Here is a 23624-nt window from a genome sequence, read left to right as displayed (position 1 = left end):
GTTTTACTTTTTTTTTTTTTTTCTTCTTTCCTTCAATACTTAAGCTAACATACACCTGCAATTTGGTAATGAAGGCCTCAATTCAGCAAAGCAGTTAAGCACATGCTTCAGATTCCAACACATACTCAAAAGGTTTATTGAGCAGGGACAATATTTAATAGAGATGCAAAATTTTGTGCTTGGCCATAACTTTAAAATAGAACTAGTGCCCTTAATAACAAATATAGGATTAATCCCTTTTATATACAATTCCTCTTATCTTTATACTTTGTATTCATATCTCACACTTAGTCCTGAAAGCACAATTTAGTTTTCAGCAGTATTACAACAAAAAAAGCATTAGCATTTTTAACCTCCATGAAACTTGACCAAAGGGGATAATCTTGGATGAGCTCCTGCAATTTTATAAGTAAACAGCCATACCCTGATATACCATCCACCAAGGGCAGCTGAGAGAAGAGCACAAGCCTGAGAATTATTTCAGTTAAACATCAGTTCCAGATTCCCAGGGGAAAAAGCACAAATACAGAATAGGCAAAGGTAGGGCTTTCTGAATAGCAGAAGACCAAGGGAATACAACATGGGAGATTTTCAGTTGTCAAAGGATCAGAGACACTGCCTTTCCTAAATTACCACTACCACACAGAGTACTTCTGGTCTCGTCCCTCCCTGCCCTTTTATGCCCTGAAAACCATTCAGCAGCAATGCTGAGGGAAAATGAGGGCTACAGGAATCCTTCTAATTTACAAAAGGGAGAGGTACAACTTAAGCTATGTGAAACAAAGACTAACACAAACTGGTGTGTCAGTTTTGTACTTTAAGAGTACATAAAGGCAAAATTCAATCACTTGCTAGATGTGAAATGCCTGAGAACGGAGGTGTACTTGGGTACATGAAAGCGCATCATATACAAACAAAACTTTTGCCCATACTGCAAGTGGAATCTTACTTTGCTCTCATTGTATTCAAGCTACTGGGCAACTGTGTGCAGTATTTCATTCCTACAGTTCTCTCTTGACTTCTACATGCCAAGACATCCATCTTTTCAACTAAAACATTAACCTACGATGTGGTCCAGCCATAGAGGACGTAACTCACGCTTTTGATGCTGCACCAAAGAGACTGGCAACCAACAGCATATTGCTGTGGAGGCAAAACTGTAGGTCCTTTCAGTAAACAGGTAAGCACAGCCTATCACCTAGATAAAAAGTCAACAGAGAAGTTTATGTGACCCCTTCCATCTGAGAAAGATTATTGCTCTTGTCAAAGGGGGTAGACATTCAATTTATTGGCCTGGGCTTATTACTAACCTTGCCTAAAAAGTATCTCACACCATTTTATAAACAAATTCAGGAAATTATACATATCTCCTAAGACTCCAGACTTCAGTGTAAAGAAATAAACAAGATTTGAACTACGCTTCTTAACTCAATACACTGTCTCATAATACATAGGCAAAGTGAAGGGGAAGGAAAAGTGAAACAAAAAAAATCCTTTTGTGTTGTCAGGACAGTGCAGAGACTAACAGAGCTACCAACGTGACTGAGATGATGTAGAAAACATTTAATAAAATATACTACACCCCTGACCTCTAAGTTTCTCAAAAGATTTGCTGTCTTAAACATTCCAAAAGCAAACACGAAGAGTCAAGAACACCTCTACTCTTAACATCTTCAAACTTGTGGAAGATTCCAGCCACCATCCTCTCTCCCCAAACTCATTCCCTCTCTTTCCAAAGCATGCAGTACACGTTTGTGCAACAAACCAACTGTTTACTTTAACTCCACTTTAGAGACTTATTTTAATCTTATTATTGTCCAAAGATCTTTATGCTCATTTACCATAAGCTAAAACAATGCAGTGAATTACAGCATAGTAGACAGAAGTAATTGCATCTGGTTCCATCGGCTTTCATCTGAACATTTGAAATGACAACAGATTTCTTAGGACAACTTATTTTCAAAGTTTTATGGCTAAGCAAGTAATTGCAGTACTTGCAAGTGATAATTGCATTTGCTTTAAATGAAATTAATGTAAGTAGGACCAGTCAATGTAATCCTATTAATGACTTTTTGCAGGAAGGCTAAAAAGGCAAGGGCATTGCAAAACAGTGGCAATCTCATGTACAGGAGGATAACTACACGTACAAAAAAAAATTAAAAATATATAAATGCTTCACAAATTTTGTGCTGCATGTGGTACTATTGAAGTTACCATACGTAAACACCAAACCCCCACACTGATGCCACTTGTCCACCTCACTCAATATAAAAGCTACCAAACTCATCTACCCCCAACCTTGGGGACATCTTAACAGATCAGGGAATAAAACTTAGACAACTTGAGTATTACAGCAACATTAGAGAGAAATGCTTCTGTGTCCTATAATTGAATAGTAAAACGATGTACCCAGCTAAAACTGGAGATCAGATCATACTCCTCTTTATCCTTAGTAAAAAGTACCCTCTTTTCTACTGTCATCAATAATGTACTTCACTAAACTTGCTGGAAGATAAGCATACACAATAAAAGTATATTTAAACACAAACTCTCTTTCTGTATGGTCAAGCATACAGATAAGGACAGAGAAAAAAGAAAGAGTTACGAGTCCAGAAAAACACAGATTTAAGTTCCAAAGAATTAAGAGCAAACAGCTTTATACAACTGTATGCAGAATAAAGATAAAATATGTTTATTAGACAAACCATGAGCAAATTAGACAAAATAATTGCATTCAAATGCATGTGATCTTGGCCTCTTTTCTTTTTGAAAACAAGGGCTAAGTCCCTGCAATTTCTCTGCAATAGAAAATAAATCATAGGACTGAAGTTCCAAAGTGTGTATTGGCATGAAGTGATGACCAAGTTACAATTTCTTTTAACAGCTACAACAATTACAACAACACAGAATTTCCCCGATCAAATATTTACTGACAGACACTATCGTTGGGCTGGATCTCATACTCTCAACTTCTTGCACAGTCACCCCAGAACAGTCAAGCAGTTCAGGTAACTAGTTCAACGAAAAAACTTCTCAATATAGTACCAACTGAATCAAATCCTAAATAGACTTAATTCAAAATGGAAACCATTCAAATCTTGTATCTCAACAGACAAGCTTAAAATTGGAAGGAAGACAGGAGGCATGATACAGGATCTTCACATATTTCTTTCTTTTTTTTCTCCTGATACCATAACAGATCAGTGAAACTGGTCATCATTACTGCTTCTAGAGAAAGTTCTAATGGGACAGACCTTCCTAAGTAGGTGGTTGCACATTTGCTGTCATCCTGCCTCAGGCACCGAGACCAGCACATGAGAAAATTACTTCAGAAAGTTTCCCTGTGCTACCAAAGGACACGGGATTGATGGTATAGGACATGGAAAACATTCCCAAGTACTACCCCAAAGCAAGCATAAAGGTATTGAGAACAAGCACGTGTGGTCAATAACATACTATGAAACACAAGTAAACAGTTCTATGAAATATTTAAAATAAATTTTAATTTTTAAAGATCTTAATCAGTATGGAAAAAGGCATGAGACTGCAGAGGAAAACACATGCTGTTTAGAGTCACACAACTTATTCTGCCAAAATTCAAAACAAAATAATGTTTTTGTTTCTGAATGAAAGGGGTGTGTGTGTATGTCTAGTGGGGTTCTTTGTTTTGTTGGTTTTGTGGGGGGCTGTTTGGGGGTTTCCTTTGGGTTTGTTTTGGTTTTTACTTCACACTCAGTGCTTGTCAAGCAATTCAATGCAGGCAAGCAGTTGTCTATTACACACACTAAGGACCTGAAAGGAAGAAGGATATATTTTTGCACTACATTTTTCCAGGCGTAATGAATTTTATGTCAGCAAACTACTAATCTTTTTCGCAAAGAATACGTTTAAAGTTTTTAAATAGAACTCAGGAACCATGAAATATCTGCTAAAGAAGCTCTTAAGGCTTTTAGTCAGAGAAAGCAACAAGTAGCATACTGCAGTAATACATAATGATTTGATCAGCCCTTGTGATTGACTTTCTAACCCTATCAATAAAAAGCTGCAAAAGGAAAAAGAAGTTGTGGAAGAAGTTTATAAGCAGTAATACCTTATGTCAGTAATACTGTCACACAATACCCGTATTATATTTAGTTTTCTCCCCCTTTCCAAATCCCTTAATGAGATCTATAAATCAGAAAAACACTTTTTTCTCTGTATCAGAAAAATGTTCCACAAATTGCTATGCTTTTATTCTTAAAGTGAGACCTGAAACAATTAGGTCAAATAAGTTTCATTCATTTATGCACCAGTTTTGTAATAGTGGTACAGACTTTTGCATAACAAATTTAAATAAAAGTTAGCAAACCACCTCTGCTTTTGGATTTCTCAAGATAAAAGACATTATATGTATATGAAGAAAAAATTTATTGTACCACAACCAGGTTTTTTCTTTGTTTGCTCTCATTTGTTCCTGTCATGTATGTAGTTTGTTCAGAATCACAAAGCCCCAAGTTAAGACAGACATTTTCTCTTATACATTATTCAGCTACATAGCTTTACCTTTTTGTTCCCAGTTTGCTTTTTTCTTTCACTTTGATTACAGTTTACAATCACTATAATGTACACTAATATCTCTTGCCTTTTTTTTTTTTTTTAGGTCGTTTCCTATCTATTACAAATATGAACTTATTTAACACAAAAACAAGCCATGCTACTTGGGTAAATTCATTATTAAAAATCCTTCAGTAACTACTGTATGTCTTCAGTCTTCAGTTATTTCAGTGATTTAATAACAGTTAACTTCAGAACATAGCTCCACAAGTCATACTGATTCAAACTGATGTTGCTACAAGCGCAATCTTCCCGGCCTTCCTTGAATCCATTTTACTACTCCATGCCTAACCTGGCATTGATACTTTCTCACAGGCAATCAAACTGGTAGATAATTATTTAATTGACTGTGGTGAGTTAGCACGCAGGACCAGCTCACTGAAGAGTACAATCACCTGAAACAGTACCAGGGAGAGGGAACAACTGGCACAGCACCAACTTAGATAGGTTTAAACTGCTGTGGAAATAGATTTTTACTGTTGGAAGATCAGTCTCCTTACTGCATTCATTGCTGTTATTTATTTATGATAAATAAAATAGGTCCCTTGGCAGAATTTTATAGTACTTAAAAGTTAGCATCAGTAAGACTCAAAAATAACAACACATACATAACTAAGTAACACTGAAAACAATATTCTGGCTGTAATGATAGATAAATGTAGATGCAAAGATAATTTTTTAAAACAGCATACTGTTAAATAGAAAGGAGTATTAGTAACGGATAAAATTAACAGTAGCTGAAGTGAGTTTTTGAAGACAATTCATTGCTTGTCACTGCAATCTCCTGTTACTGTAATCTTTTGCATTAAATAATCCTTGTACACAATTCTTCCAAAAAATGCATCTAGTAAGATAAAAACTGTAGAACATGTACATTGTTTACTACTTCATCAAACCCAAATTGGTTTGCTGCTCTACTCTAGTGAGACCCCACCTGGAGTACTGCATTAGCCCTGAAGCCCTCAGCACAACAAAGACACAGACCTGTTGGAGCAGGTACAGAGGAGAGCCACAAAAATGATCACAGGGATGGAACACCTCTCCCATGAGGAAACACTGGGTGAGCTGGAGTTGTTCAGCCTGGAGAAGAGAAGGCTCCAGGGAGACCTTATTGCAACCCTTTCAGTACTTCAAAGGCGCTTATAAATAAGCTGGTAACAGACTTTTTAGTAGGGCATGTAGTGATAGGACAAGGGGTAATGGTTTTAAACTAAAAGAGGGTAGATTCAGACTAGATATAAGGAAGATTTTTTTTTTTTTTTTTTTTTACTATGAGTGTGGTGAAACACTGGAACAGGTTGCCCAGGGAGGCTGTAGATGCTCCATCCCTGTAAGCATTCAAGGTCAAGTTGGATGGAGCTCTGAGCAACCTGATCTAGTTGAAGGTGCCCTTGCTCATTGCAGGGGGGTTAGACTAGATGACCTTTAAAGGCCCCTTCCAACGAAAACCATTCTGTAAGTCAACTCATTAAAATAACTTTCCCATTCTACTTCCAAATTGTATAAACACATTCTCAAAAATAACTTCCAAAAATAATTAGGCATAGTAGACTAGGTAAGGTAGGACTTCATTTAACGTGCAACTGTTCAAAGTCAGATTTCAGAAGAGAAGGACATTCCCACATCTGGCTGACACAAGTGTATGTCATGGTGTCAACACCGAGTTCCACTTTGACAAAAACATTTCTTATCAACTCACAAACTAATACTACAAAGCTTCATATACAAGGGAAAGAACCTTGTATGGTTATACATGCATATATCCTGAATAAATGTCAAGCCTAGCATTGAGAATAATTTGTTACCATGCAAAAACAGCATCACTTTTTAAAAATAATACCAATGGCATGAGATTATGTAATTGCTTTATTGATGAACTTTTCCTAAGGTGTTGATCATAATACACTCAAATGCAGCAGTAGGTGGAAATTGCGTATCAAAAACCTTCTCTTTGCAGTAAAATGCTTAACAAAAGGATGTCTATGCTACCTGTAACACCAAACTTTTTCCTCTCCTTTGCTGTATCCTAGTATTCCCACCCTCTCTCAATGGGAACTAAATTCCCTGTAATGTTTAGTATATTCAAAACATAACAAGTGCTTGGAACCAAACAAATGAAAAATCTGTCTTCCTAAGGGAAATTACGTACAAGTCCTCTGACAATACTCCCCATCCCGAGAAAGCCATGACTACATTCATTAAGCCAATTCATTGGCTGGCCATTGACATGACTGACTTAGATGCCATCTTAACAGTAGCTGTCTGGACTTGAAGGGAGACTCCCTTCTTTTTCTCTCCCCACTGTCTCTCAGTACCAAGCTGTTTTTCAACATATTTGTTAGGAAACCTTTCCAGAATAATCATATGCTACCCATGGGAGTTTGCCTCATTATTTCCCAATACAGCATTAACTTGCTAGTTTGATACCATCTACCACCTGATTATAATGCTAGCTATAAAACTGCATCAGATGAGCTTGCTTTTTCAAGTCTTCTTTCAAGTGAAGTGTTAGCCAAGATCTTACAGTGTAAAGGTATATAATCTTTAGGCATGTTGCCCTATCATATATTGGAAACGGAGGATCTCCTTACAGTTTATTAGCATTATGTAAAGATCATTGATAAGAAAGTAATCATTTTCCCAAAATGTGACTTAGTTTTAAGCAACAAATCTGTTATGACAAAATTTAACTGAGTTTGCACACATTACCAAATTTTCCCTTACACGTTTATCATAACATACTAACAGCTGTAGTAAACAGTTCTCATGCAATAATCACTGTTAAAAAATATAATGATGACACCAATTTCATATGACAATTTACATTCTTAGAAAAACTGCAGCAGGAAACAGTTGTACTCACAAAAAGTCATAGATCTTTAAAACATAACATAGCTCTGGATCAAAAGCAAGTTGAATAAATGCATGACAGCAGTTGAGAATTGCCATGAGAAATTCTAGGCTTTTTGTTACCAAATTCAATGTATTTACTGTAATTTTTATCAAATAAATGTTTACAACTCAATTTACTACCTAGCTGTTCCTTATTCAACAACAATTGAGACTAGGTTTTTAAGAATAGCAAAGTGTTCTTTGAGAAGATACTACCTGTCTTTAGTCCAAACAATATTTTGTCAATCCTTTAGTCACAACATACAGACCATATTTAAATGTAACTGAAACATTTCAAAGGACCAAAGAATAATAAATACCATACACACATAATCAGACTGAAATTACCTATTTCTGATTATGCTTTTCAAAAACAAGCTTATCCAGTTTTCTCTTATGGCTTTCAGCAGGATTTAAACCCAAGATTTAGAACCATTCTACTTTTCATATAAAGGGTAAGCTCTACTGCATGATGCTGTATATTTACAAGCTTAGCAGGAAAAAGAAAAAAAATCAGGTAGTGGGTAGTTCTACTAATGTGACAATTCCCATATGAAAAACTTTGAAATGTTTTGACTAGAAAAACAAAGCTTCCATGACATTATTTTGAAATGAAACAGAACAGCCAGAACCCTCTGTAACTTGCAACAAAGGAGTCTCCCACCAGCTAGAAGGACAAAAGAAAAAAAAAAATAAATCACAGCACAGACTCATGCAGGAGGTTCCAGGGTCTCAGTTGAATGGCAGGAATACTAGCACTAAACTCAGAAGCTCTTCAGGAGAAATGATCAAAAGAAAAAGAATTTACATTATTAATACAGCATATATAATTACTTTAAACTCCTTCTCCTCAACTTGAGATGGAAACTGCATAAACAATTAAACCAGAGTTTTGCAAGACCCTGTAAAAGGAACAAAATTATTAGTAAGCAATTTTCTAGAGAAAACGTTTTTTTTAGAATTGGAATGAGAAATTCCACAAAGTAATGTAAGAAAACGGGCCTTCAATAAAGATCACAGTCAATCATTGGGCGAATTATTCAAAACAGCAATCACTGAACAACTACAACTAGCTGCCAGTGAAAGCAACAGTCACCTTACAGAATAACCCCATAATTAGCTGAAATGTGCAAAGGATCCAGTTGAAAATAAGATGAATTTTTACTTCCTCCTCCTATTCTTACATTATAGAGTGAGGCAAAAATATTCTACAGTTGAAACCCTATCCACCAGTCTCTCCTTTTCTCCCCATTCTCTCAAGTGACAAACATTTCAGAAGTGGAGTGACAGCAGTCTAGCTTTGAAGAAGTTCTTAGTATATTTCTAGATACAAACCAAGTCCCACCAGCATAAATAACAGCAGAAACTTATTTTGACGCAGTATTCTTAGCAGGAAAACAGCCAGTGCCCACATATGTAGTTTTAAGTCTCTGGGTTGTAAGTTAAATAGAGGAAAGAGAACCATCACAGCAACAAAACCAGATTTATCTGAATTGAAACTTTTTTACTTTCAATTGCAATGACCTGCAATAGTGGATGGCTATATTCTTAATTATACACCACCTTCAGTACAGGGCAGTCTTAAAATGCTAAGTGGTAGCTGCATGAGAAAATTTGCATTCTTAAAACCCATTCAAAATAAAAACCCACGGTCCAAAGGAACCCAAAGCATTAGTAATAGAATTAGACATCTATAATATCAGCCAAGTAACAAAAAAATCAAATTATAAAACAGAAATCTGACTGCAAACAAACCAGTTGTCCCAAGCACAAAAGAGCTAAAGAGGTGGTGGATCAAAAAGTAGCCGTCAAAGAAAATGTAGCAACTACTGAATCGGTAAGACTGCAGCATGAGACATGAAGTATAACAGGAAGTCACTAAATATTTAATGTAAACAAAAATCTACTCTTACCTGTTATCTATTCTGTTGTTCCAGAAAGTTCTAACGCCCCTCTTCACCCCCCAAAAATATCATAAGCCAAGGTAAACTAATTTAGCTAGCAGCCTAATACAATGGGTCTTCTGAACTAAAGATTTCAACAGACAAGTCCTTGCCTGGATTCGTAGACAGGTATAACGAATCTACCACAATGACCTACTATAAGGAAACTGTAATTTCGTATATGAATAAACAAGTTACTCTAGTAGTTTGTGTGAATACCTGAGAGGTTCAATACACTGGCAGAGATTTTATTTATTAAAAGAAAAAGGCATGTGTTAATGAATATGATTAGAAATCTGCTTATCAATCTCTGTCAAAAGCAAGAACATTTTCTTTGGGTAACTGCCATATTTATTTCTCTCCACATAGGTTTTTAAATGAAGAATGAGGTTCTTGTATGGTGTCCCTTAAGACCTGTCAAATATTGCAACAGAACAGCACACTTATGTACATTTTTAGCACCATCTCATAAATCCCTTTGGTTGTTTCTATTCTATAAGCAAGACAAAGATTGGTTTACATTACAAGAAAGTTTAAATCCAAGCCCTAAAGACCTCCCTCAATATAATACACTGTTTTAAATTAGTATAAAATATTTAACCAGGTTCAGTTTTTCACTCATTAAAGAAACATACAGGGAGGGGAAAAAACCAACATATAAGCTACCCCTTGTAATTCAAAGGTGATTGCACAGTGATAATGTAAAGATAACTGCCTTGGCCTATGGCACATCTGAACCCTGAATATTAAATCCTACTTTATTGAGAGACAAGTCAGTGACCCTTAACTTCTATCTGAAGACTCGCCCATCAACGGTTTTGGTTTAAAATAACCATTCTTGCCAAAGAACAATTTTCTTCTTAATGTACAATGTTCAGACCACTCCTCTAGAACATCTTGTCATCACATACTGCACCTGCAAAGGGTTAATCACTAAATGAAGGGTAGTTCAAGCAGAGATCAGAAAGCCAGGATTGCTCAGCTTCTATCCCACACTTTCCTGCCAATTTTCTCCATGGCCTTTGGTAAACACAATCTCACTGTGAAGGTTTATGCATCTACAAAAACTGGGGTATATTATGTTTTACCACCCTAAAGATGTAACTGCACGTTTATCACTCAGAAAGCCACATAAAATCTTCAAAGGAAAGGCAATATGCCATTGATTTAAAAGATTTCAAAAAAAAAAATATAGAACTGACTGGTGAATCTTAGCTGTTCACAGACCATTGTTCAAAATTGTTTCAATATTTTGTCAGTTTTCTTTCTAGCATCAAAATTATTTTATTATTTCTATTATTACAAAGTATTTCCTGTGCACTCCACAGACAAGCAGATCTGTTTTATATATATAAATGCATTAGTATTAAAGACTGTACTACAACTACTTCCTAATTTCATACAGGATGTGGGGCATGGGGGGGGACGGGGGACAGGACAGACAAACAACCAACAACCAAAAAACAAAACCACACAAGTAATAGCAGCAATTTTCCTTCATTAACAAAGGAAGACTTATTCAGATCAACAGCTTGAGAGGAGATATTAAAAATGTCCTATGTGAGCCACTTCTCAGGAGTGTATTATATGAACCGACATTACTACTGATGCACAGTACTTTGTCTCAAATATAGCAATCCTCATTTTACAAAAATCTGGACCTCGGATAATTTTAAGGATCAAATTTAATGCATGTATAGCTGGGATTTACAAGTGCGTCATTTTGTAACTTCTCTTTGAAGATGAGTCTTACCCATCTTAAGTTGCCAAGTTTCGCATATTTCACATCTTATGAACTCAGTTTGGCTGAAAAAAAAAAGCATGAAGTAATGCTTTGTGCACTCAGAAGGATTAAAATTTGGTATGACTAAAGTGAACAACAGCTAACAGTCTTCTAAAGCATTTCACACTCAAAAGTTCATCTGACTTTATAAAAATGAACTTGTATGCAAAATCCATTGCTATGAGGCCCATACTGTAAAACTGGAGTTCTTCAACAGCACAGTTCCTTTCAACTTTTCAAAAAATCTAACATGTATAAAAGAATTCAAGTGCTTTGAATAACTGAGTGTGATATATCACTAAAGACAAGTAGTAACACAGACCCAGAAATGATCAACATCAGTAAAAGATAAACGTACGAAGAAGTCATGTGTTACTTGATCTCTACTCCTCTCATCATTCCCAAGTTTCACAATTCTCATAGCATCAGCAACCAAGACATTAAAACCGTCATTATGTGTGCAGAAAATTCTCTGTTCTCCAAACTAAGATTCAGCTTTGATGTACAATTCTTTATACATAACAACTGGGCTTGAACCAAGAGGCACTTCAAACCAAGCTATGACTGTAAGGTTACAGAAGTCACATCAGTTCCTGGCATTCAGAAATCCAGCAAGCATCCCTTAAGTCAGAACAAGAAAAAAAGGGATGGGAACTTATTCTGAACTCTATGCCCAGCACATCCTCTGAATTTTTTTTTTTTTTTTTTTTTACATATAACAACTTTCAAGAACACAGCAGTCCAGAAAGCACAAAAGCAACAATAATGCTTTGCTCAATGGTAGACTATTGGCAAATGACATCTGTTTGCAAACCGGAGCACATCACTGCAAGAAGAAAGGCAGCAAGGAAAAAAGACAACTAAGCCAAGTGATAGAACCTCAACTATCTTCTCATCAGTCATGGAGAATTGCTGCTGATCCAGAGCCACATCACAGCTCAAGCCACAGCTGTGCAACTGCGAAGTAAGCATGCACTTCCTATTTTTAAGGAAAAGACAAGAAGCTTAAAAGACAATCAAAAAAATCCACAAAAGAAACATCAGCAATCTAACAGCTGGTTTCTTCAACACAGGAAACTTTCACCTCCCAAAATTCTGCATCATTTAAGGATTTTTTTATATTCCAGATAAGCAGCTTCTTTTACTTTGGGAAAATTTTGAGTAATGCTTTTCAGCACTCCAAAGAAAGATGGGGAAAGAAAAATGGAAAGAATAAAAGATCAGAAACTACTTTTTGACAGTTAAGTTGCCAAAATTCAAACCAGGAAAATGTGAATGATTAATGCTTAAGAGGAAATGCTAAACATCACATCGACAAAAAACTTCTTACAGCACTTTTTTAGCTGCTGAATGAGTTTTTAAGAACACTCAAGAAAACGGATTATTTGTCAATAAAAGAACTATTATTTTTAATATTTATAATCACTGTACTGACTATGAAAACCCATTAACTTTGTAAGTCTTATGTTTGTGAAGCTAAAGACACTCACACCTTTGTTTTGGCCATGTTCCATTCAATTCTTTAAAAAGTACTTCTGGTTAAAATAATCTTAATCTGCTTCTACTACCTCAGAGGAAAAAAAAATAATAAATTATATGTACTCCAGAAAAACTCACCCGAAGTAACCTTCATCATATCCAAAGACAAAGCATTTTTGTATATGATAATTTTTTAACCTCATGTTTTATAGTGCAAATAGAAAGTAATTAGAAATAGAAAGTAATTAGCATTTTCACCACAGGAGATAACATATACCAAATACTGTACTTCAATTTCATCTGTTGAGATCATTACATAGCTCGACAGCAAAAAATCATAGTTAAGTTTACAAAGCATGCAATTCAACAACTGTTTAACATTCTGATCACAGGATTTTATATCTGAGATTATGTACAGAAGAGCACAGTAACAGTAAAATCAGACTTCTGACATGCTAATCTATATTTATATAATAAATCAGTAGGGCTTCATTCAACTGCAAATACATGCCCATAGCCTCAACTGGACCAAGCACCTTCATGAAGTTCTTTCATAGTGTTACTGCAGTTGTGTAACATTTACATATCCTGAAATGTATAATAAAGACTCAGATGGGACTATCACAGAACACATTTTTCAAGCCTTCAACAAAACAGGCTGACATTTTATCCTCACATTTTAAATGGAAGAAATCAGGATGCATTTAAGAAAATCTTTTTGACCACTGGGTGTCACTCTTGTTCCGTGTAAAATAAACTGCCTGGTACTCTTCTCATTCTTTTTTGTTGCTGTTGTTTTTCAGCTTTAAACAACCCTGATTCTTCCAAAGTGGGAGAAAAAGATGGAAGAATTTTTACACAAGTTTCTATAAAACAATTACTATTTTTCAAAACCTTTTACTGTTGCTTCTGGCCCCAGTAATTCAATTTTGAGAGAACTCTAGTGCACAAAGACCCTTATGGGATATGAAAGATAGTTTCTTTTTACAGTGAAGTTACGTAATAACATAGTTATGCTATATCTAAATCATCACAGTCAGACAAATAAACTGTGTAGCCCTGTAGCGCCATTGCTACTTAACAGCTTCATAGTGAGTTTGCCACATCCTCAAGAGTGAGGCTTTGAGCAAGCTTGTCAGCTCAGGTTTGGTGTCTGTAGCTAACTGTTTACTTTTCTTTATCTTTGTACGGTACAGCCATAGTTTTATAGAGATAGCTACTATGATGCAGTATACAGAAATACAGGCCTGGTATAATAGCAGACAACTTGAGAAGTGGCATATAAAAGTACAGCCATGAGATGACATTCTTAGATTAGACCACTAATATTTCAGTTAAACTAACAAGTAATTCTTGTCTGAATATTGAAAGTGAGCTTCATCCTTGGCCATAAATATTGACTGTAACACTACCCTGTGCACTTTATTTATCATATCAAATAATCCCATATCAAGCTTCGTTGCAGGCATATGTATGTTACAGCCCTGTTGTTTAATATTATTCCTTACATTTCGGATGGGAACCTGAGGTATACACTAAGAAGTGTTTGCAGAAATTAACATAATGTACAATGGAAATATCCACTCATCAGTCCAGCTGAGAAAACAGGGAGGTCAGAACAAGGCTATGGTGAACTTCATGATCCTATCATCCACCCCACCAGCCTTCAAAATGGCACAGGTGTCTCTCCACTGTATTGAGGCCTCAAGGTACTACAGTCACGGAAGCAAATATTAGACCAAAGAATTCACTGAAGTCGTGTAAAAAATGTGACTAACCAGGGAGATGCACTAAATTTCTTACAGTCCCAGGCTAATATCCTAAAGATGCCCTCATTATGCCTTCTACCCTTACTAAACAAATACTAAAACAGAGACATTCACGTCATACCATTTATTTAATTCACATTTCAAACAACAGAACTAGAAACCACTTTTCCGCTATCATCTTTTACTTCAACAATGTCCCTTCCTACATCCCTGCTATTTCACTGCTCTGCTCTACAAACTGTTTTGATAACAAAGAAAAATGGCCTAAATAGCCCCAGTCCATGCAGGACACCACTGTAAAGTCTTATAAAATACCTGTACTCAGGCTGCCGACTTATAGGATGATCATCCCTTGGCCATCTGTAACCCGATTCATCCTGTAAAACACACATGTAGAACAACTGTGTGACATGTATCTAAACATCAGATGTCAGGTACAGTTAGTTGCCAAATGCTACTTATTTACTGCAAAACCGAAGTATTTAATGAGCTAAAAGAAAGTATCAATTATTCACAGCAAGTTCTTTCTCAGTTTATTCACTCTACCCCATTCCTCTTATATTCCCCCCTCTATCATTACTAAAGAGAACAACTTTGCAATACTGTAAAAAACAGAAAAAATAAAAAAATTTCCAAGCTATACACATAGGCATGACTTAAAAAAAAGAAAAAAATTCCTCATTGAAATGTAAATTATCATCAATAGCTTGAAACTACAGAATTTCAAATAGCTGGGTTGGAGAAAGCAACAGTAATGACCTTTCAAACGGACCATAAATTTTGTATTTAAGTGTAGGTACTGGAGAAAAAAATATGCATTCAACATCAGGACAGAATTTAAACAAGTGAACAACTGTGCCAATTAGAAGGCTAGGTAGACATCATTCAACAAGCTGCACGTGCAAGGACTTGTTAAACAGAAGGATTCTGCAATCATTCTTCTATTCATCCAGATAACTGCACTGCACTACAGAGAGGACCTCTGGCCACTTTTCCCAGTTCAGACTCTGTGCTTTCCACAGATGGGGATAAGGGCTCTTTTCTAAGTCAACAGAGGAGCTAGGAATCCTAAGCAGCAGCAAACAGCTATTACCATATAATCACAAGAGTCTTAGAAGCACAGTAACTGCAAAAAAGCACCAAGTATCAAAAGCCGGATGTTTTTTCTATTAACTTTATTTTGGTTCATAGCAGCAGAATAGCAGTAACATCAATGCTCTGTCTGAACTAACATTTGAATTTTTCAGTATTCAAGCACTAATGCAAAAAAAAAAAAACCATCATAAACTTGTAAGAAGAATCACCTTACGTACACCTCGGTGTGGAGGGCCACTTCTTCGATCATGGGCAAAACTGCGACCCTCTTCATAGTCTCTGTACTCAGTGTGACTGTAATCATCATACCGACTGTAATTGCCATCCCCAGGTCTTTCAAGAAGTGGTGGTTTCTTGGGCGCAACATTTACCACTCTATGGTAATCATCCTAAACAACAACAACAAAAAAATCATATTGCTTTTAACAGCTGGAAATCTGTAATGAACACACAAAAGTAAAAACAATTTATTTCTATAATACGGGACTATAATAATCTTAAAGCTGAAATAGCACAAGGGAACAACAAACAGTAAAAGTCATGACAGTCTGATGGCACAATAACTTACTAAATCTAATTAGTTTGTTTGGACACCATTCAGATGCAATCCTTTGGCATTACAAGTTTAATTATAGAAGGAAAATTTTCAACATGGTTTTAAGCTTCTTTTGAAAATTTAAAGCAGTAGCATTAGCTACTTTCTAAGCATCAGCTTTTTTTTTCAGCACTAGCTACATACACATATATACATACTCAGAGACTTTTACGTTAACTTAGGAATGCAATAAAGAAAGTTAAACCTGTAACATCTGTAGAACAAGGAGCCCATTATATGATTATATTATATGAATCAACTGCAAATAAAAAGCAAATTAAAACATGAATGCAAGATTATATATTTTAAGTCTTCCTCCTTCAGCAAGATATTTTTTCCATGAGCCTTAAAAACACAAACTATAAATGCAGAAACCCGAGTTAGCATGTGCAATTTGGAGGGGAAAGATAATCAAACTAGATTTTTTAACAGTAGTAGAAGTCACAATCTAATGTACCAGTAGTTTTTGTAGAAAAATACATTAAATTCACAAACTCCTAAATATTGTCATGCAAAAAAAGTTAGTTCTGATTTCAGAGAGCACCCAACAAACTCACTAGAGGGCAATCCACAGCCAGCCTACATCCATACTGATGCAAAGTAGAGACTACATACACATTCATATACAGCCATAATGGTTGATCTACCCTTACCTCACTCAGTATCCTCCACACGTCAGTTTGTTTTTTGTTTGTTGGTTTTTGTTTTTTTTTTAGTTTGGTGTCTTACAAAGAAAATGTGCTCTGAAGCTAAAATAAAACTGCTCCATTCTTTAGCCTCACCCAGAAGTCCCCATCACATAACTATACTGACATACAGAAGGATAGTTAAATGAAAGCCCGAGGTGTACCCACTTACAGCTAACTGGGTCAAGTGCTTGCAACTTTATGTTGTTTACCAGGATCTGAAAGCAAGTATTTCTACTACAGTCTATACTTGATACATAACTAGTACCCAGTTCAGATCAGAACAAGTCTCTTGCTCTCTCAAACAAGGGATACTTCATTCTGTACCATTGACATGCCTCAGTTCCAATGCACTAACCTACCAGCAAATTGCTAAACACATCCACAGACTGAATAAAATTAATTCCATTTTACTTGTCCAGTCAAAATTAAAGTCAGCCCTCTATACATGGACAGATAAAATGGCACAGGCTTGCGAGGACAGAAACTGCCTGCCAACTACCTTGAATCAGCTGAGCTGCATGAGAAAGAGCTTCCTATACATCTTTCAGTAAGGCAGACAGACAACAGGTCTTGGCTTGCCCAGCTACTACGGGTGTTGTTTTGGTGCAGATGGATAGTATTGACTGGTAAAGGAGTGTATTCAGCTAGTCTTTTCATCCCCAGCTCCAAACACATGTAATATAAAGCTATCCTTGAAATATCTAGTTAATTTTTGGATCAAAATGAATGCATCATATCTTTTAAATTGTAAAGTAAATTTTCATAATGCATATGCCATGCATTCTTCTGTGGACAGCCAGAAAGACTAAGAATTTAGGAATGTCACTGTTATAATGGTTAAATTAAATTAGCACTGCGTTAGTCAAGTCAAACATTGATTAAAAAAAAATATCTGTGAAAATAGATTTTGCCTTTCTTCATGTCCTATTACTGATAAATATTGTGGAGAACCAGCTGACTAACTACCCTGTGCCTGGAAATGCAGCAGCTTTGTTGTTGCCTGTAAATAGTTAAAAATGTCACAGAGTAGCCAAACACTAATACACCACTCAATAGAGAAGACTCGTAACTAGTTACCAAGCTGAAAATACAGTAGAGGGAACCCTTGAAGTATGCCAAGCCAGCTATGCTACTATCCCAACATTTAAAAGAGTTAAAAGAATAGCCAGATAACAGGCACAGGTACCTGGAATTTTTATTTTTACAAACGTACATTGCACAGCATGTAAACAAAAATATCAAAAAGTATTCTTAAAAGTCCTATTTAAGTGCAATAGCTCAAAAGACAAAGCTACACCCTGTTTTCTTTCTTCTTTAAAGACTTCAAACATGGGAGAAAAAAGATTAATAATTTTACCCAACTCTTTAGCACAGAGATTTTCTAAAACCATTCTCAAGCTATTCTACAGCAGAGTAAGCATAGCTTCTGCATTTGCTTTTACAAGCATAACATAAGAGTAGAATTCTCCATCCCTACAAAGTAGGTTTCCATCAACACACTTTTTGATAAGCATTTCCCTTACAAAGCTGCAAATCACAGCTTCTTTAGCAAGGATATTCATAACAAATATTGAAAACGCGTTTCATTCTACACTTAAAGCACCATAATAAAAAACTGCATTGGTGACAAGCAGTCATTTCACCACATCAAACGACATAAAAAAAAAAAAAAAAAAAGTCTGTGGAAAAATATAACATAGTATGGCCATTGGTTTTCCAAAAGTTATTAAAACCCCTGTATTTAATAACATACAGAAATTGAGTTTTTTGGTGTAATTATCAAATGCAATTTTTTAAAAAACATGTTCAATAGATTTGAAAAAATATACATGATTTAATTTTGTAGGCATACTGTTATCTCTGTGTGGATTGTTGGCTTAAATGATTGAGAAAAAACAGAACTTGGGGTATACTAGGAACTTAAACATGTACATAAATCCAGCCCTTATGGTACAAGTCATGGTATATAGGTACAGTGTAATGATATAATGCTAAAGAAACATACTATACACTTACATCAGGATGAATCCTTGGAGGGAGACGTTCTCTTGGAACTCTCTCATAGTCGTATCGCCCTTCAGACCACATTTCAACTCTTCGATATGCCACTAAAGCCAACAAAAATCCAATTAGCTGAATACATACTTGTAGAGGAATGAAGCTGGGTTAATTAACATTGATAACATACAGCTGTGGGCTGGCTTCAGGGGCGGTGGGTTGGCTGATGTGGACAAGGTGCAGCTGTGGCAGGTTCCTGCTAAGTAGTTAAATAGCTCTAAGGGGTAGGGAAGAGGAGCAGCCAATGAAGAGAGACTGGGAAGAAGCAGAGGGAGGAGAGAGAGTACCCCGGAGGTAGGAGACACAAGGAGAAGGATGCAGCAGAGGGAAGAAGTGGGGTGGACTGGCCTGAAGAGTATGAAGAAACAGCATGGACAGTAGATGAACCTTTGAAACCTTCTGGGGGATTGGTGATTGTGCTGGGGCAAGGTGTGGGAACTACTTATTGAAGTTAACCTGGTATGGGATGGTAAAAGCCTTGTTGCAGCTGGCTAGTTTTGAGAGTGCTGCAACACAAACTCATGAATAGATGAAAGAACAGCGAGCACAGAAATAAAGGTTCCTGGACTTCCCCTGTTATAACAAACTGTGCAAGAGCCCTATACGTACACTATTTTTTAAAAAACTAACCCTTTCAAAATAAAAAAGTTAAAAAATACCTAGTTATAGAAAGTAATCAATGAACTTTAAGCAAAAATAACTCACAGTAAGTGCAAGAACAACTGCAAATGAGTGCAACAATCAGTAGAATTACAGGACTTATGCATACAATAAACAGCTCTTTTGAAATATGTATATTGCAAATACCAGCTGCACATGTAAATTCATACACACGCATCTTACAAAATTTCGATATTGCTCTGGTAAAAGTTCAACTACTATTCATGAAATAGAAGAATTTCCACATTTTTATATAATATGATAACTTGGATACAATTATTTCATCATCTCTACCATCTGGAAGGAGGCTACAACACAGCAGGCAGTTAGAACAAAGCTACATATTTTGAATACATAAATAAAATGCATTCTTCATATGCAGATTTTTCCTATTTTAAATTGGAGCCAGCAGAACACAAAAATTCCTCTTTCCAGAGAAAGGTAGCTTTCAAAGTCAAAATTAGTAACAAAATACAGGTGAAAACAAACCATGACCACAAGAGCTTCTAGTCATGCTATGTTAGTCAACACAAACTTGAGGAAGTGAAATCTTTTGGATGATTGTAAAGGTGACAAATTATTATATTATACATTGTTGAAAATAGATAAGAAATTGCTAGAATTATATTTTTCAAAGTTTCCCTTCTCAATGCTATATCTAGCTATTAAAAATAATAAGAAAAAGAAACAGTGGGATGTATTCAGAAGAAGAAATACATAACATTATATCTACTTTCACAAAATAAAAACACTGAACTGGAAATAGACTTATGAGGCTATATAAAAATATTATAGGTATAAAGAATCAACATGAAAAAAGTTTACTAACTACAAACAGCACAGCACTATGTCAGATAAATACTTCTGTGAAAAATAATGAACACTCACATACTTACTTTTCTGTCAGTTTTAGCAAGTCTGCTTCTGAAGATCCATTCGGTTACCTACAAAAAAGGGAAGAAATGGAAGTTAGCAAAAAAAGCATATATATTCATATGTACATTTTTTCTTTCAAGTAAACCAGACACTTAAAAATCTATGTCTTTTGACTGATTGTCCCCATAATCTGTCTGAATTAGTACAGAGTAACTCACTACCTTCAATTAAGAAAGAATAAGAACGACTCAGCTGAATTCACAGTATCAAAAAACTTCCTGCGACAAACTAGTACAGATACAACACTTTCCTAATAAATTCCAGAGCCCTCTTTCCCTTTTATCATCTCTTACTATCTCAAGTCTCAGTTTTTCTTCTGTGTGTTAGCAAAAGCTTTTGGAAACTACTGTAAGTGCTTTCTTAAAAACAGTCAGACAAATATTTAATATAGTCCCTTAAATTAGATTTATTTAACTGCCTTTCAATATCATTAAGTAGAGAAAAGTAAGACTCAGTTGGATATGATGAGAAGTTAATGAAAAGTTTGATTTAACAAATGCTTTTCCTTTGGTAGGTCTTTATGTTCAGAGATTTTGACACTACCACTGGTACAAATGAACCACAGCATCTTCTTAAAACACTGTTACATTTTATAACAGACCGTAAGTACATTCCACAACAAGAAACATTCCATATCAATCTAGCTCGAGATTATAAACCAAAAGCCGACTAAACCAACAGTTTGGCTGGTCCTGGTTTTGGTAAGAACAAGAGCTAGAGGGTCTATAGCCCTCTCTAGTGCATTCCATGTAACAGTTGCTAATTCTGAAACCATTGCTCATATTTGTTAGTCACGTATATATCCATCAGAAGCACCTTCCTGGCAGTTTCACAGTAACTGCCTCAACTTTTCTTCATTCTCTTACTTCGGGGACTTTTGCTAAAGCCTTAAAAAATCACACCGGAGGCTATACATGCATTAACTGTTCTTAGGCCAACACTGTGCCCTCCTTCCCACTTCACTGGGAGAGTGCTCTATCTGCTCCAAACTGTCCCCACAAACCTTTTCTTTGTACCTAGAACAGTACCTGAATACTCCTGTGTTTCACATGTACTGGAAGGGACAGAATTAGATGAGGCATGACAAAATTATCACACTGGAACAGCATAATGGGCTCTTTATCAAGTTTTGCATCTAGTCCCTCATGCCCCAAGGCAGACCATTCCTTCTGTCCATACCTGCCCACAGATGGAGAGCACCTGAGCATCCCACAGCACCTGCTCCCACCCCTGCCCACCCACTCCTCACGCACACACAGACTTTGGTACCTGATGGCAAGCCTCGCTCAGTTTTTAGACCAACAGCAAATATAAGAAGCTGGATTCAGATGAGGTACTCAAGTAGGTGTTTTTGCATTTTGACACAGCAGTGTCCATGCCCTGCTGTCTGCAGCAGTTAATGAAATTGTTAACTGAACAGAATGCTCAAAAAGCAACACGTTTCAGGTAAGTGCCACTGAAGCTAAGTGCAAGCTTGCGTGCACATCATGCTGCTGTCAGTCAAGCCACCTCCAACATGCCAACACACATTACTGGCAGCAGACACTGACATTCACATACACACTTGTAGAAGAATGGCTGCAGAAGCATGGCCATAGAATCCCTAAAGATCTGCACAATCCAGGCCTGGAATTAGAATAGGCCTGTAATTAGAATTGTGCTGAAGTTAACAAGAAAGTGGCCTTGATCTATTCTTGAATCCTGAGACCAAGTAACTTTGTTGTACTAACAGGCCATGGCTGTAACAAGCTGCAGCTGTTAGGGAAGACAGGTGCAAGGCCAAGGGAGATAGGGAGCGGAATGGGAATAAAGGGAGTAGCAAACCGCAAGGCTAAAACATAGCTAACGCAAATAGCTGCAGGGATAGAATGCTTGTTCTAATCATGATAATTAGTGGTGTGAGAGCAGCGCACACTTAGGGGCTAATAACCAATTATAAGTTTGCTTTGGGAACATGCTTGTGTATTGAGGCTATATAAGAAGTGTTAGAAGCCAATAAAGATGAGCAAGATGCATAACTCATATAGAGTAATTTCTTGACTCCGGCGGACCCCTCTCCCAACACACACACTGTTAACACTGTCAGGCAGCAAAGCTGATAAAAACACTCCTATTTTTATCACTGTTGATGGATCTCTCTGAAACTAGTAAGGATTATCACCAGTACTTTGACAAAACAGAAACATAAGCTGGAAAATAAGCAGAGATATACTATCACAAAAGTCAACAGGCTGAACAAAAAAATACAATCTCAGAAATTAGAATACTTTGCATTTAGAGGAATGAAATTAAGAAAGTTATGAGTCAACTATCAAGTACATTGCTTAAAATGCTGGTAAGGAAAATAAGTAAGAGGAGACCAATTTTATATAGTAGACTAAATGGGCAAATTTGAGCTGGGACCAAGGAGAGAAAGTAAGGATGCACTTGAAAATACCAGAAGACACCCCCCCCTCAAAAAAAAAAAAAAAAAAGGGGGATGGGATGGGGGACGACCAAACAACCTAAACGTTTAAAGGGAGGAAAATGCATTTTGCAGCACCTTGAGCACATTTCATCTGTTACTATAGAAAACAAATCCCATTTCTTACATGATGTGACCTAAAGTTATCAGCTTTAGTAACAACCATGAAAAAACTAAACTCTTTGGATCAATATGAGAAGATTCTATTAACAAGGATTCAAGAAATCAGACCTCAAGTTTACTACACTCTGTTTAGATGCATCTATTCTCTCTGTACAGTTATTCTAAAAAGATTTAAAAAAATAATCTGTTTTTGTTTCACACCTACCACCACTGTCACTCATATTGACTATTTTCTATTAGTATATACAGCAAAAGTAGTTCATATTTCTTTAATATCATAACATGTAATCACTTGCTGTATTAAACAACTTCTTCCTACTTTTGATCAGAGGTGACTGTTTTCCCCAAAACAAGGTCTTAACTTTGTCAAATAAAGACACTCCAGCACATGCAAAAGCCATTCTATTAATGGAGTACAAGCTGCTCCACTGTGGCCAGCTGCCAACAATGGCTTTGCTCCGATTATCACAGCACTATGCCTTGCTCTATGCTAGTATAACTGATGCAATACAAAAAGGGCTTCATTCTCAAGCCCTTAGGTCACT

The 23624-nt window shown here is 36.2% G+C and overlaps 1 protein-coding gene across 4 annotated transcripts in view; it reads right to left on the bottom strand.

Annotated features, from left to right (window-relative positions):
* PPHLN1 (periphilin 1) overlaps nt 1-23624 on the bottom strand; it is a 70579-nt gene that overhangs the window by 43717 nt on the left and 3238 nt on the right. For 2 of the 4 annotated variants that reach the window (XM_080392130.1, XM_080392132.1), the window contains exons 2-5: nt 20453-20500; nt 18855-18946; nt 15764-15943; nt 14775-14836 (exon numbers count right to left, since the gene is read on the bottom strand). In XM_080392130.1, coding sequence (XP_080248256.1) covers nt 14775-14836; nt 15764-15943; nt 18855-18946; nt 20453 — 335 coding nt within the window. In that variant the 5' untranslated portion in view covers nt 20454-20500. The remainder of the gene's footprint in view (nt 1-14774; nt 14837-15763; nt 15944-18854; nt 18947-20452; nt 20501-23624) is intronic. The other 2 variants (XM_080392131.1, XM_080392133.1) reach the window with 1 other exon arrangement.

This window comes from Falco punctatus, assembly GCF_963210335.1.
Source record: "Falco punctatus genome assembly, chromosome: 6".
Lineage (NCBI taxonomy): Eukaryota > Metazoa > Chordata > Aves > Falconiformes > Falconidae > Falco > Falco punctatus.
Note: the sequence above shows the minus strand (reverse complement) of the source record. Positions and strands in the feature narration are given on the sequence as shown.